General features: G+C 43.8%; 1 protein-coding gene across 1 annotated transcript; it reads left to right on the top strand.

Moving 5' to 3' along the window:
- The first annotated feature begins 1,445 nt into the window (after positions 1-1,445).
- LOC148036441 (phytolongin Phyl2.1-like) lies at positions 1,446-13,839 on the top strand. Its single transcript, XM_087678433.1, has 3 exons — positions 1,446-1,896; positions 2,015-3,245; positions 13,521-13,839. Exon 2 carries the CDS (start codon positions 2,070-2,072, stop codon positions 3,015-3,017), a length of 948 nt encoding a protein of 315 aa, XP_087534559.1. The 5' UTR covers positions 1,446-1,896; positions 2,015-2,069; the 3' UTR covers positions 3,018-3,245; positions 13,521-13,839.
- The last annotated feature ends 589 nt before the right edge of the window (positions 13,840-14,428 follow it).

The raw sequence follows: 14,428 nt of genomic DNA, 5'->3' as shown, positions 1-14,428 counted from the left end.
GGGTCCCAGGGGGGCCGCTGGCCCCCCTGGCGGGGGTCCGGGGGCAGCGCCCCCGGCCCGATGGTAAAGGAAATATTCCCAGGTTCTCTCTCTCTCCTTTCTCTTTGTGCATCAATTGGGTGCTCTCTCTTTGGAGTTTAGGCCCATGATCGAGAAATAGTTGTGCAATAGCACATAGAGTGTGGGTCTTTGGAATAGGTTAGCCACTCTCTCTACAATTTTTATGAGTGAAAAGGGGAGTTGACTTCTTCACTTTGCTCACAAAAACCATGAAACAAACAAGGTTATGCCTTACAAGCTTTGCAATGAAGGCAACTACTGTGCATGAGTGATTGGCTAAGTTAGCTAGTCAATTGCTCCAAAGGTGATGGCTTAGCGGTCATTGAGAAGATCACTTGGTTGGACACCTATGTTCATATTGTGTGTAGGTGTAAGTCTAAGCTTTTGTCCATTCAATGCTCGATTAGTCCTCCTCCTTGGTAACGAGGAGGGTCGTAGTGCAATCAAGCTCCATTGTTCATTTTGGATTGTGAGCTATCCTATCTACGTATAGGAAAAATGCAAGTGTAGTTGTTCCCCGCTCTTTCAACTAATATTTGGAGTGGTGTACCCCTTCAAGCATTGGGATATGTGCATCTTATTTGAGAGAAAAGAAGGCAAGCTAAACAACCTAGAGTAGCAAACAACCATTAGAGTCACACCACACCTAGGTCGATAACTTGACCTGTTGTAATGTAGACTCACTAGGCAAATATGCCATACCCAAGTCAATGAATATGGGTGAAGTTGGTAAGTAAACCAATTGCAGCCTGTGATGAGTCTCAGTGTGTGTGTGTTTTGGGTTGCTGTATAGAAAACAAAGACCGACTCTCTCTCTATGTATTTTTTAGCTATGCCACAACGAATAGAGACCACAGTGCAGAGACCATCTCTCTTCTCTCCCTCCCCCCCTTTCTCTCTCATTCTCTCTCTCGCTCACGGTTTTTGGGCTGGATCACAACGAACATAGACTGTTGCTTATATAACTTGCGTGTTGAAGACTTGTGCCTCAGACTCTGCAAGCATTCCCCACTCAAGTGCCTCAACTCTACAAGGAAGCGTGGAGGGCAGAGCTAGGAATTGGAGACCCTTTTAGCAAGTGTAGCCACTGTGACACTTTTTTAGCATGTGCGGCCAACTTGCTGTAGTGAACGACGGTCATGAAGAACGACTAATTCATGGATTGGGAAAAGTCCCTTGACTAGTGGGCTGGAGTAAAGGCAACGCAGTGACACCTTCATGACTTTAACTATGTGGACTACATCCAAGTCAATTGACCTAGGTATGGTCGGACTCTGACTATAGCAGCTGCTAGCGACAATGCTCTTTGGGGGTAAATTGGAATGCTCCATGTTTACATGAACGGACGCTAAGCTTGAGATAAAATATACGGAATTTTTGAGAGGTGCAATTTTGCTGGCTGATCTGTAATGAGCCGGCGTCTACGGCAACGTCACACTGTCTTCTCCTCCCCCTCCCTCTCTCTCTCTCTTCGTGTCTGTCTGTCTCTCTCCATCCTTCCTTCCCGATTCCTTCTTCTGCATCATCATCATATTCTTATCCTTCTTCACCATCGCTTCGTCGTCCGGTAAAGCTTCCTTTTGCGCTGGAGCTTGCCGCGTTTTCTTCCTCATGGCCGTTCGCTATATCCTCTCTGTCATCCTTTTTGTGCCTCCCGGCCTCAATTAGTGCAAGCATTGAAGGCACCACGCAAGCCCGTTTACCAGGAGCACGGTGCGGTTACTGACCTTCCTCTGAGCAGGTCGCCTTATGTCACTAGGCCTGGATTCCGGCTCCTTTGGATTTAGTAGCCGATGGGCTAAACCATCTTCAATGATGGTACTCTGCTTATGTTAGGTTTGTTCTTTCAGCTTTGAAGCTTTCATTAGATCTGTCTGTTCATCTCCCTTATCCGGAGAGCAGAGTTACGTTTTAATGCTCCCATTCATGACACAATTTCTTCCTCTTTGTTAAGGTTTTGCCACCAGGAGCTTGCATTCCATCACACGTGCTTATAAGAATCAATTAAAATGTTTCGCAAGAGTTCCGCCTCATCGGCTTACCTACTCGGCCAGGGATCTTGTGCTTCCCCTGAGAAGGAAGCTGCATTGACTGGATTTGAGCCCATGAGCTCATTGGCAAATCTGGTGTACTATGCAGCTGTAGCAAGAGGCAGTATGATCCTAGCTGAGTTTATAGCTGGAAATGCAGACCTTCCACCTATGGCTGCAAAATGTTTAGCCAATTTACCACCACTTCACAGTAGGTTCAGTTACACTACCAGGCAGCGGAGATTTATCTGTCTCATTGACGATCCTTTTGTCTATTGTGCTATCATGGATGAAGCTCTCTGTAAAGCAGATGCATTTGCATTCCTGCAAAGAGTGAGAGATGCTACCAAATCTTTGTGGAATGGACGCCATCTAGAGTCAGAGAGTCTTACTCACCATGCTTTTGGCAAGGAATTGGTTCCAATCATGAGGCGGCTTGCTGCACCCCTGATTGGCCTTCCTCAGAAGATAAAAAATCGAATAGAAGAAGAGCAACAGGCTCAGCGAGATTTAGAAACAGATCTTGAAGTCAGTTCTCCTTCTGCAGTTGCCCCCTTGCATGAGATGAGTGATCAAGTTTTTGATTCAAAAACTGAGGAGAAGCCGTTGGGTGTAAGATCACCTCGCATGCCATTTATTGGCAGAGGAAAGAAGGACAAGAAGGTTAAAGAAGAGCTGAATGAAGTGAAGGAGATAATCATGGACAATAGAGGGGAAGCTATGGACAAACGCAAGAAGCTCGATATCATGGTAGAAGGGGTCAGTGCTACAGCAGAGAACCCAGGGAGCTTGGACAAGGATGCTGCCCAAAGAATGTGGTGGCGAAATGTCAAACTTGTGATTCTACTTGATATTTTCGTTTGTTTGGTTCTTTTGTCTATTTGGCTTGGGGTTTGCCATGGCATTGCATGCCTTCGCAGGAATTGAAGCAGCAACATGCACACACACTTGGGCTTTGTCCTTGAAGAGTGAATCAATGCATTACAGCACAGCAGGCAAAAGCAGCGGAATTCGTATGCTTTGATCCAAGCACTTCAATTTGTTTAAAGTCTGCATTGATATATGAATGCACTGTGGAAGATGCTGAGAATCAGAACACTGCTTGCTTGTGAGACAGATGCATGGCTGTGGAGGTCTTACATCATCGACATTATGGTATGCTCAAACCTAAGTATATCCAGTGGGTTTTTTAATTAGTCACCAAAGCATGGTGCCGTCTACATAGACAATGGTAGGTGGTAAATCTGTTTATGCACTGTCCTGCTATTAAAATGATCGATGGAGTTTACAAGCTATTTATACTTTTCAAGGATGGACTTGAATGCATATACCATGAGACAAGCTTATCAATCAGGCCCGTAATCCAGTAGGTTGGTCTGTGCTATTGTCAGCTTTTTTGTTGGTATTTGAGAAGGCAGCATCAATTTTAGTGCCACAAGCTGTTGATTTCTGAACATTATACCGTTTGCTCTGGGGTCATAGGCAGTAGCAGCAATAGCAACAGGCAGCTGAGTTAGCTTGCCATGTGACAACCTGAAAGTTGACCACCCAGTTTGCCCCAACAGACTCAAAAAATTTAGGAGCGACCGGAGAAGAGTTAAATAGCCTGATTGTGGTATGATTATGGCTTTGTGCTAACTCCCCATCCTTTGCGGTGACCATGACCATGAGATGTACACTTTGCAGTGGTTAGGCATGCAAAGTTGTACCTGTTCCTCGATTCTTGCATGTGTAGGTATGCTGAGGTTCTTGTGTTTTTTAACTCAATACTGTAATCATATCTAAGCATACAGTCTGACTGGAACAAAATAGAGCACCTATTCACAGTTTTGTGATAGCTTAATCAGCACCCCAAGGGTTTGGGTGCATTGTTTTTGTCATATATGGAGCTTGTCCAACCACTAAGTTTGGCACTTTAACTTGCGACTTGGCTTTATATATCCACCTTGTGAACTTTATGAGACCTTGACATTCTCTCTTGGGGATGGCCTAGTTGTAACTTGTAAAGGTCTTTTGTGGCAAGTCTTTGAATGAAATTTGGAAGTAGTCGGCTGCTTTTTTGCATGTATGTGCTTGTCGGCTAGTCATCTATTGGTTCTTATTGTGCTCGTCTTCTTTTCATTCTTATTAGCAATCCTTGTCTTGGTTCTTGCGTTTGTCTTCATCTTTGGCAAAAACATTCCATCTTGAATCGCTTTTACATCATGCCAAAATGTGGATATATTGTTAGAGTTCAAGATAGGACTTTTGTAAGTGCAATGTGTGTGATTGTAGAGAATGGATGAAGTGAAACATTGTCTTCGACTTTATGAAACGGGCTTCATAGGTTTCATTGAAGTTTCGTAAAATGCTAGAAACAAGTTTCATTCAAGATGTAAAAAATTATGAAAGTTTTATTATACATATACTGTATGACTCATGTAACATAGAAAACACGGATTGACGTTATTGATTATTCTATACAATGCAAATGAACATTCAATGTAGCATTAATATTTGCATGTATCATGGTCCAATATTCATGCCCAACATCAACTTTAGTTATAAAAGGAGCCATCATTATATGTAATCATCATGGATAACAGCTCAAAATAAAACACTGGTGATCAAGGCCAATATCCATGTCAATGTGTTAGGAAATCCATGATAAATGATGATCACAAAAGTCCCAAAACATTTAGAATGTGGCATTTGTAAAAATTTAAAATAGGTGTTTCATATGTTTGTTAAATGTGTAGGTATGAAACGAGTTTCTTGGCAACTATGCACTCTAGTGGAGCTTGCTTCAATCTATAGAGAGCTTTTTCCAATCTTTATGCCATGATCTAGTCACTCCCAATCATTGTGTTTGCTCCCAAGGATCTCCTCTAGTTGGTGGCGTCATCACCTAAGCACAGGTGTCAGCTCACACAGGCCTTAGGCATTTGGGTTTGTAGCCAAGGCCATCTTCTTGGTGTTTGAGGATCGTGCATCTCTCCCTTGATAGCCGATGATCATCTTCTTTCTCCTTGATGTCATATGAGGATTGGCGCTCGCTTCCTCTACATTTGTCCTTCACCTTCTAGTGATTACTTTGATAGCCCATTGCCTGAAGGACTTTGTTTTGCTCCCTTCCTTGTGCAGATTTCCCACAGGTGTTGTCACCTGATTCAAATAGGACAGTGTAGTCATCTTTTGAGCTTCGGTTATATGGTATCAACTTTTCTTCTCACGGTATGATTCAGTGCATCATTATCGTATTCTTCTTGTGTTTTTGAGTTTCTCTTTCCTCTTAGTGTTTGTTGTACACAGTTTCTGTTTCTCCTTGTAAACCCCGTTGTCTCTTTGCATTGTTGCATATCTTGATATTGGTATTAGAGCCAATGAAGAATTGTCAGGTGCCAGTCTCCTCGTGACCACTGCAATGCACTATAGAGGTTGCTTCTACTCCTTCTAGGTTTCATGAGTGCCACCTCTACAATTTGTGGTTCTATCCGCTCCATTGAGAGGCATTGATTATTGGATATTGTGTCCTTGCTAGTCCGCTACTTTGTGAAAGAGTGGCTATTCTACATCTTCCATTACTTCGGCCTCCTCATGACGATTGCAATGCGCTACAGAGGTTTCTTCTACTCCTTCTAGGGTTTCATGAATGCCACTACAATTCGTGGTTCTATTCGCTCCACTGAGAGACATTGATTATTGGATATTGTGTCCTCGGTAGTTTGCTACTTTGTGAAAGAGTGGCTATTCTACATCTTCCATTACTTCGGCTCCGCATGAGGCTACTCTTTCTCCACCTTTGACTACTTAGATTTGAGAGACCGCCTTTGGGAGTTCTTCAACATCTTCAACACCCTAGATATCTTCTTTGAGGCAACGCTTCCTTTGTCATTAGATGATTCGAAGTCTGTGATCCATGAGTTTTTAGATTCCCCCTCTTGTAGAGGGGGATTTTGAGGGGGGTGTACTCTCTTTGTCCTTAGAAGGGTCTCCTACTTCTTCGGCTTTGGAAAGGGCCCTTGCCCCGCCACCCTCAGAGGGGGTCCCTCCTCATCATGAAGTTCTTCATCCACCATTTACTCTTTGGGGATGACCGTCTTCAAGCTCTCAATTTGCCTCTTGATACCCAGGATCCTCAAGTACCACCATGATCGAGGCCTTGGAGACTCAGTTGCGACTTGGTGATGAGGCCTTTGAATTCCCTCCAGTATGGAGTTACAAAGCTAGTGGCTTCTCTCTCGAGGTAGAGTGAGGTTCTATAGCTCATCTAGTCTACTGCTCCTTACTACAGTTTACCTTTCAGGTGGAAAATTTGGATCTCCAGGATCCTCTACATGTTCTCCTTACCTCTCTTGAGTCCTCTTTCTTCATCCCTTTTTGGGTTTGAGAGGGGGTATTGAGAAACCACTCTTTCAATCTAGTTGCTTCAATTAGGGTTTCATCATTGAAAGCCTTGCAAAGGTTTGGGTGCCCACATTCTAGGGTGCCATCCTGGAGTGATTAGTGGAGCGCTATCTTATATAGATTAGTGCCTATAAATAGGCCATCTCTCCATTCATTCGACCACCACCCACACTCTTTGTGACTCTTCCTTCGTCATTAGACGCCCTTCCTTCCTCTCTCTAGCCCTTCCATTGCCCTTAGACCCCTTCTCGTGGACGTTGCAGTTTGTGGCTTGTGGCTCTTCTCCATCACCATTTTCTCCCTTAGCTTAATGCATCAATGGCCTTTTGCGTTTGGAGCATCTTCCACCTGGTGTCATCGTCCCAGTATTTGGCATCAACACCCCTCTCCTTTAGGCTCCTCCTTCACCTGCGTTTTTCAGTCTGGAGGGCTTTACCCTGCCTAGCGTCACCAACCCCAACTTGGTGTCAACATCTTGATTTGTGTCACCTCCACACTTAGCATCAGTTTTTGCAGCCCCAAGTACTTGTGTATTTGGGTTGACAGGTCTTCACAAGCTGCCTTTATGCGTATTTGGGTTGACATTGCTCCAGTCTTGGTGTTTCTCTCTCCTTGACACCCAAAGTCCAAAATGACCATAAAACTAACATTAGTATTAATGAAAATTAAAGCTAACATTCACATTAATGAAAATATTAACAGTAAAAGTATTGCTAGCATTAGCATAAACATTAAATGTCAAAACATTAATAACATTTAATGTTGCACATTATTAAAATCAATGCTAACATTAATATTAAATGCTAAATTATTGTCAACGAAAATTTTCTGAGAGCTACAAGGTTTTAGTCTCCAACGATGATTTGCCATAGCCTAGGAGTGGCAGCTCCTCGGACTCCGATTGCCGGAACAATTGAAAAAACTCTTGCACACTAGTATCATCCCAACACAAAACTTGAGCATGGGTATGAAACATACCTTGCTCTCGTACTCTCTATTAGCAACACGTGCCCTGATGCATGCCTCTCGCCAATAATAATGTCCGATGCCACTTGTAATGAGATCAAGGCGCACTTGTTAGGCGTGAACCATCATGGTTCCATGAGCAAAAGTGGTTTTGTGCATGTCATTGGATCTCGCGCCCAATTGCAAGTTGAAGTTGTGATGCCAGGAAAACATGTCCCTTAGATCCAACCTGCACACGAGACATGACATAAACCAAACTTGATATAAAAGGGATTGGACATTAAACTCACCTCCTAGTTGTAGAGCCAAATAGGCTCAACCTTGACCTTGGGAGCTACCAACACTCAGAGCCACGACCACATCCCAAGGATTGGCATTGTGTACCATTGACCCACACCATCTCGATGTATGGATGTGTTGGCCAATGGGCCAAGGGTCCAAGAGTGGTGATCACACAATGAATGTGCATAATAGGGCCTTGAGTCCTATAAATAGGACTCGACTGCCCTAACCTCAAACTGCCCTTAGTGCATTCTCACTAAGTCACTTCATGACCACTATGACCAATGCCACTAGCGCCCATCCAAATGTCTAGAGACATAACATCACATGTACTTGAAAGCAGTAGGAGGGGTTGTCAAGGCCTTTCCTCCATCTGAAGAAGAGAATCCCTTCTGCACCTAGGCTAGAGGATCCAAGTTAAGATTCGGAGGAGGAGGATGACTTGGCGGAGGAATCCATATCTTTCTTTTTCTTCTCCTCCTCCTTCCTTGAAGCTGCTAACTCTTGACAATCCTTTTGTAAATATCCCTTCTTATCATAGTAATAATATTGGGCTTTCAACGACTTCTTGCTATCACCTCAGTGTAAAGTTGAAGAAGAGAATCCCTTCCGCACCTGGGCTGGAGGATTTGAGTTAGAGTCGGAGGAGGAGGATGACTCGGCGGAGGAATCCATATCTTGCTTCTTCTTCTTCTCCTCCTTCCTTGAAGCCACTAACTCTTGACAATCCTTTCGTAAATATCCCTTCTTACCATAGTAATAATATTGGGCTTTCAACGACTTCTTGCTGTCACCTCACTGTAAAGTTGCAAATTGCAATGCCTCATTGAAGCCACCATATTGAGATGGAAGTCTTCCCTATAACCAGAAAGATGCCTCATGTTCAAGCAACATCGATGGCATATGGGTAAAGCTCAAAGGCATTGATGATGTCTAGGATTGCAAAGCATTTCCAACTCCATTAAACTCTAAAGGGAGCTTATAGAGCACAGTCTCCACAAGATGTGCCCGTGGAAGGGTAGATTACATGTGACAAAGCTGATCCTGTACCTATGTAACACGAAGTAAGAATGACTAGATAGTATCCTTTGGTTGGAACTTTATCTGTTGGAGCTGTCCATCGAAGGTAATTGTATGCATGGTCAAGGGAGCTTGGTAGAATGTCCGAAGCTTCACCGATATTGCTAAATCTATTGTGTAGGAGGTGAGTGCCGGTAGAACCTCTTTAGAGATACATTGGAGAAAAGTAGAATGTTCACGGGCATCATCAGGAAAGGAGAATTTTCTACAACGACCAGCTAAAGAAGAAAATTACAGCAGTAGTAATGACTCAACCTAGAGGGAAAATCTGAAGCATTTGTCTTAGCCATGAGAGATGTCTTACAAAGAGATGAGAGTTGTTTACATGGAAGAAGAACAGCATAACAAAGATGGTAATGAAGAGGTTAATCTCTCGAATCAATTTTACAAGAGGAAGGGTGATGAGCAAGGAATACCTTATGCACAAGTAGTAGCTACTTTCACTAGAACTACAAGAGGACATCCATCTTACCGCTTTGAAGTTTGGTGTTAGATAGTGCAATATCACTTTATATTCACTGCCTCTTGATACTAATCATGGTTGGGTTTTCTAAAGTCTTATTTCCTTGATCCCAACATGCTAGATAGATTGTGCCATAAAGTCATACTCACAGAGTACTTTGGCTAACTTTCTAGAATAAGATGCATTTATTGTATGGCTTTGCATCATTGGGATCCTTAATCCTAGTGGGATTGATCTTTAGCAAGGTGATGTAATGAGTTTTCATGAGCATTGAGATAAGTCAAACGATTGTAGTTGGGGACTTAACTCTCAATCATCTGTGTTTTGGCTCTAAGCGAAGCAAGATACATTGGTTCTGTTGGACCTTTATCATGACATTGAACAATTGGAAAGATATGCAACAACTCTGAAGTTGAATCACAAATCTATAACTCGAGAGTTAAAGAGGAGAAGTTGAAGTCCTAAAGATATAATGCAATGGAAAAATCGACATACAAGTAAGAGTATGCCTTCCATCTTGAAAGCTCTCCTGTGCTTCAATAAAGTAACATACCAAACATTTGTAGGCCATTAGGTTCACCTACCAGAATAGTAGTAGTTTGTGTAGGTGATACACAACAGATGTTAAGACAAATGACACACCACAAGCACACATGCTGCCATGTGAAAGAGCATTGTCAAATTAGTTTCTACCATTTTTTAGGCTTTTTCATGTGGTATAAAATCCTAATCCTATCTCTAGTAAGTTAAAGAAAAAGAGACGTGTCTCACTTCAAGATAGCACTTATGCCACATGTTGAGAAACCCTTCACCTTTCACCTGCAGTTTGCGTTTCTGCGTTTTGCGTTTAGGGTTTGCAGCCCCAAAAAGGGGTGCCATCCTAGACTGACTGTGCCTATTTATAGGTCACTCTCTCATTCATTCACCACGGCTGATTCATGTAGTCCGTCACCTCTTCTCTCTAGCCTCTCCACTACCCTCACACCCCTTCAGGAAGACATTGTGGTTTGTGGTTCGTGGCTGTCTTCATCATCTTCCTTGTGCTACAACACCCTTGTTCCCTTGTATCACATTCACTCCATGATTCGGAACTTCATCATTCCATTCATCAGAGTTTTCTCTTCTCTTCTCCATGTTTGTCGAGTTCACTTCGTGTTCCTCCCCGCCAACCCTACTGTCTCGCTGGTACGTCATCTTTTGACATGGTATTAGAGCTGGATCTGCTTAAACAACTGCAAAGATCCTCCACTCTAGTGAAGGCAAAGACCGGTGGCGGGTTCGGCGTCCACTTCTCTTCTTCTTCCGCTGCATCAAAATCTCGTTTTTGCAGGTTTCAGGTGTTTTCAGCTTGCTGCCCATACCCCTTTCGCGGAGGACATCGCAGTCTCAGCTGTCCCTTGCTGTCATCTACAGTCTGGCGCCTATTTCCAGCCTTCCACCTGCAGTTTGCAGCTGTTTACAGCAAAACGATTGTCGCTAATCACTCTCCGTTCAGAAAACAATCTCGTTTTTGCAGATTTCAGGTATTTCAGCTTGCTGCCCACACCCCAAACGCGGAGGACATTGTGGTCCAAGCTAGCCATTGCTGTCTAGAACAGTCTGGCACCTGTTTCCAGCCTATCACACACTGTTCGGAGTTGATTTCAGCATATTGACTGCTGCTGCTGTTTTTTTCTCTGTTTTCAGTCTTTCTTTCTCTTACAGGCTATTCTGCTTGTGTTTTTAGTATTTCTCTCTTCTCACCTACGTTTTTCTACTGGTTGCAATCTCTTATTGCTAGTCACATCCTCCTCCCACTGGCAGCTCACTTCCAGCCCTTCCACTACTCTTCCACCCCTTGAGGCGGACATTGCGGTTCATGCTTCACACTGTCCTCATATCCCTTGAGGTGGACATTGCGGTTCGTGGTTCATGGTAGCTGACCTTTTCCTTCTTTAATAAGGCACATTGGTATCCATAGCTTCTTTACCAACAGATGACCAGACTGCTGGGTGCTCCTATTGTGGGATCTCCGGATACACCACCGATACTTGCCGACTTTGACCCTTGGTCCCCACCCCCCCGGAGTATATGCGTCTTCCTCCAACCCCTCCTTGTGCCACCTCTCCTTTCTGGGCCATAGAGATTGTTCTGCATTAGCTATCAGAGTACTATACTCAAGGCAATAAGACGCATCCGGTGCGTACTAAGTCAATTCGAGCACATGGAGGATCGATTGGTGCTATGACCTCCTGGAGATCGTCGCAATGCCAGCGGCAATCTCTTATTTTGAGGTACAACGGCTTCCACGACCTATGAATCTGCAGTCCGCTCCATCGAGAGACGTTGATTGTTTGATACCGTCTCCTCGTGAGTCTGCTCCTTCGAGAGATAGTGGTTGCTGGACTCCTTTCTCTTCTTTGGCTACCCAGTTCGTTCCACTGAGAGAACGACTGTTGCCCACCTCTTGCTCATTCTGAGCCCCACCCTTCCCCACCCTTAACTACTCAGGTTCGAGAGGCTACCTTTGGGAGCTCTTCGATACCCGAGATACCTTCTTTGCCGCGACTGATAGCACTTCCTTCGTCATCAGACATTTCGGAGTTCGTGATCCATGAGTTTTTGGATTCCCTATCTACTTTAGAGGGGGATTCATAGGGGGATGTTATTTCTTTGCCCTCAGAGGGGGACTTCTACTTCTTCGACTTTAGCGGCCTCCACCTCCCACCTCAGAGGGGGAACCTACTCCACATGAAGTTCTTCACCCATCCTCTACTTTCTTGGGGCGGATGTCTTCAACCAGTCATCTCTTCTACTGATACCTAGGATCTTCAGATACCACCTAGATTAGGACCTCGAAGGTTCAGCCGCGACTTAGTGACGAGGCTTTCGTATTCCTTCCAGCATGGATGCACAGAGCTAGTGGTTTCTCTCCCGAGGTTGAGTTTTGGTTCTCTAGTTTATTCTGTCTATTGTTCTTTACTGCAGGTTTCCTTTCCGGTGGAAATCTTGGATCTTTGGGATCCTCTACATCTTCTTCCTCCTTTTCTCTTCTTGCCTTGGTCCCTTGGTTAGCATGGAGCCACCTCCCAAGATCAAGTACAAGCATATCCTTATGGTTCTCGGCACCACACAAAGTCCGACATTCCTCCTATGCATTGCATGTTTTCATCATCTTTGTACTAGGGCACTTGGGCAAGTGAACAATTTTCCCACGAGGGACACTGTCCAAGTGGCACCTGCTGCATGAGCATTCTTCAGCATGTAGCATTGCATCTCCATCTCACTCTTCTCTTGTTTCCCTTTTTGGGCCTGAGAGGGGGTGTTGAGAAACCCTTCACCCTTCACCTGCAGTTTGTGTTTTTGCGTTTCTGTGTTTTGTGTTTAGGGTTTGCGTTTAGGGTTTGCAGCCTCAAAAAGGGGTGCCATCCTAGACTGGCTGTGCCTATTTATAGCCTACTCTCTCATTCATTCACCACGGCTGATTCATTCAGTGCCACCTCTTCTCTCTAGCCTCTCCACTACCCTCACATCCCTTCAGGAGGACATTGCGGTTCGTGGCTGTCTTCATCATCTTCCTTGTGCTACGGCACCCTTGTTCCCTTGTATCACATTCACTCCATGATTCGGAACTTAATCATTCCATTCATCATTCCGAATTCACTCCGTGTTCCTCCCCGCCAACCCTACTGTCTCGCTGGTACGTCATCTTTTGACACCACATGCCTAATTGCAAGCACATGGAGACATACTTGTCAATATGTATGTGAGAGTACAATGGCTTCTCTCACTTCAAGATAGCACTTATGCCACACGCCTAATTGCAAGCACATGGACACATACTTGTCAATATGTATGCTAAAGAGTACAATGGCTTCTTGAGTGTTGTGGGCCTATAAAATAGGCACTACTTCTGCAAGAAATTAGGGTTTTATATGAAGATCAAGACAAAGTCCAACGAGGAGAAGGGAAGAAATGGGAGTCTCTAATGCCGCACACACGGGGGTGCCAACATACAAAAAGTTACATCAGTTTCCTTTTTTGCTTTTAGAGCTTCTATGTTATAACTACATCAAAACTCTCAGCATCTGTTTTTGTGAAAGACTTGCTGCCAAAACCGTGGCAGGAAACATAAATTGACTACATGGACAATTGCGCTTTAGCAATTTAGAGAATACTTACAGGATAATTATCACAAAGATTTTGCATTTTTTGTAGTGGCATTCTATATATATGCATGCTTATCTGAATGACAGATGCTTTTTCACTTACAGGATCTTCAGGGCTGCTCATGTCTGCAAGTGGGAGCTAGTGGGCAAAGAATAAAACCTGGGTACTCCTGGGATCTGCATGATGGGGATGTACACGCCTGTTTTTAGATAGGTTTGAGAGAATAATTTATTGCTTGTTCATGTTATGGTTGGTTTTGGCAGTTGTTTTTCAGCACATGCCTTGGAGAGGCGATCCATGGTTTAGTGTAGATGGCATTTCCATGCCTTGTGGCATTAAAACAATTGGAAGAAGCTTTCCACTGGCTAATTTTCCAGAGAAAGCACATGCTCAACATGTAAATAACATGTCAAGTTTGTATTCCATCTGTCAGTTTGCTGCCCATTCTTAGTGCAGAAGCCTGTGGCCGTGTTTTGTGGACATTAAAAGTGATTAAGTAGTTGGATAAGACCCGCTAGCATGTGCCACTTGGAGGGGCCAGTAAGTATGCTAGGGTGTGATATAGTCAAGGGACTGCGAGGAGAGTGAAAAGGAATGTGAGGTATAGCAAGTCTCGTGATCATTTCTTTCCTGGGTTGACATGCAGATGCACCAACAGCTTCTTCTTTGAATGCTGCATACGGTCTTCTTTAACATTTGTTTGATTTGAGTGCTTACAAGCAACATATTGATCTAATTATTGCGTTGTCTCTAAAAGGGGTAGCTTTAGGTTTGATATTTTCTGGTGATGTAGATGACATATTACTTTTAGTGTAAGTATGTGCTCATTTGGTGATTCTCTTAACCTAAAGGTGGTGAGGCATGTACAAAGTTTTCATATCACCTTTTCCTGCTCCGGCTGTTTGCATCTCTATTGAACAAGGTCATGCAAAGCGCACGTGCATGTTACAACATCATTGCATGCATGTGTGCATGTCACAACATCATTGCATGCGTGTATGAAGTGACAATG

The sequence above is a fragment of the Lygodium microphyllum genome, chromosome 5 (assembly GCF_053477565.2).
Source record: "Lygodium microphyllum isolate KBCC chromosome 5, Lygodium_microphyllum_v1.1.10, whole genome shotgun sequence".
Taxonomy (NCBI): Eukaryota; Viridiplantae; Streptophyta; class Polypodiopsida; order Schizaeales; family Lygodiaceae; genus Lygodium; species Lygodium microphyllum.
This window is presented reverse-complemented; position numbering and strand designations above follow the sequence as displayed.

Coding starts and splice junctions, on each gene's coding strand:
- LOC148036441 (XM_087678433.1), top strand. CDS start 2,070: ATGTTTCGCAAGAGTTCCGCCTCATCGGCTTACCTACTCGGCCAGGGA.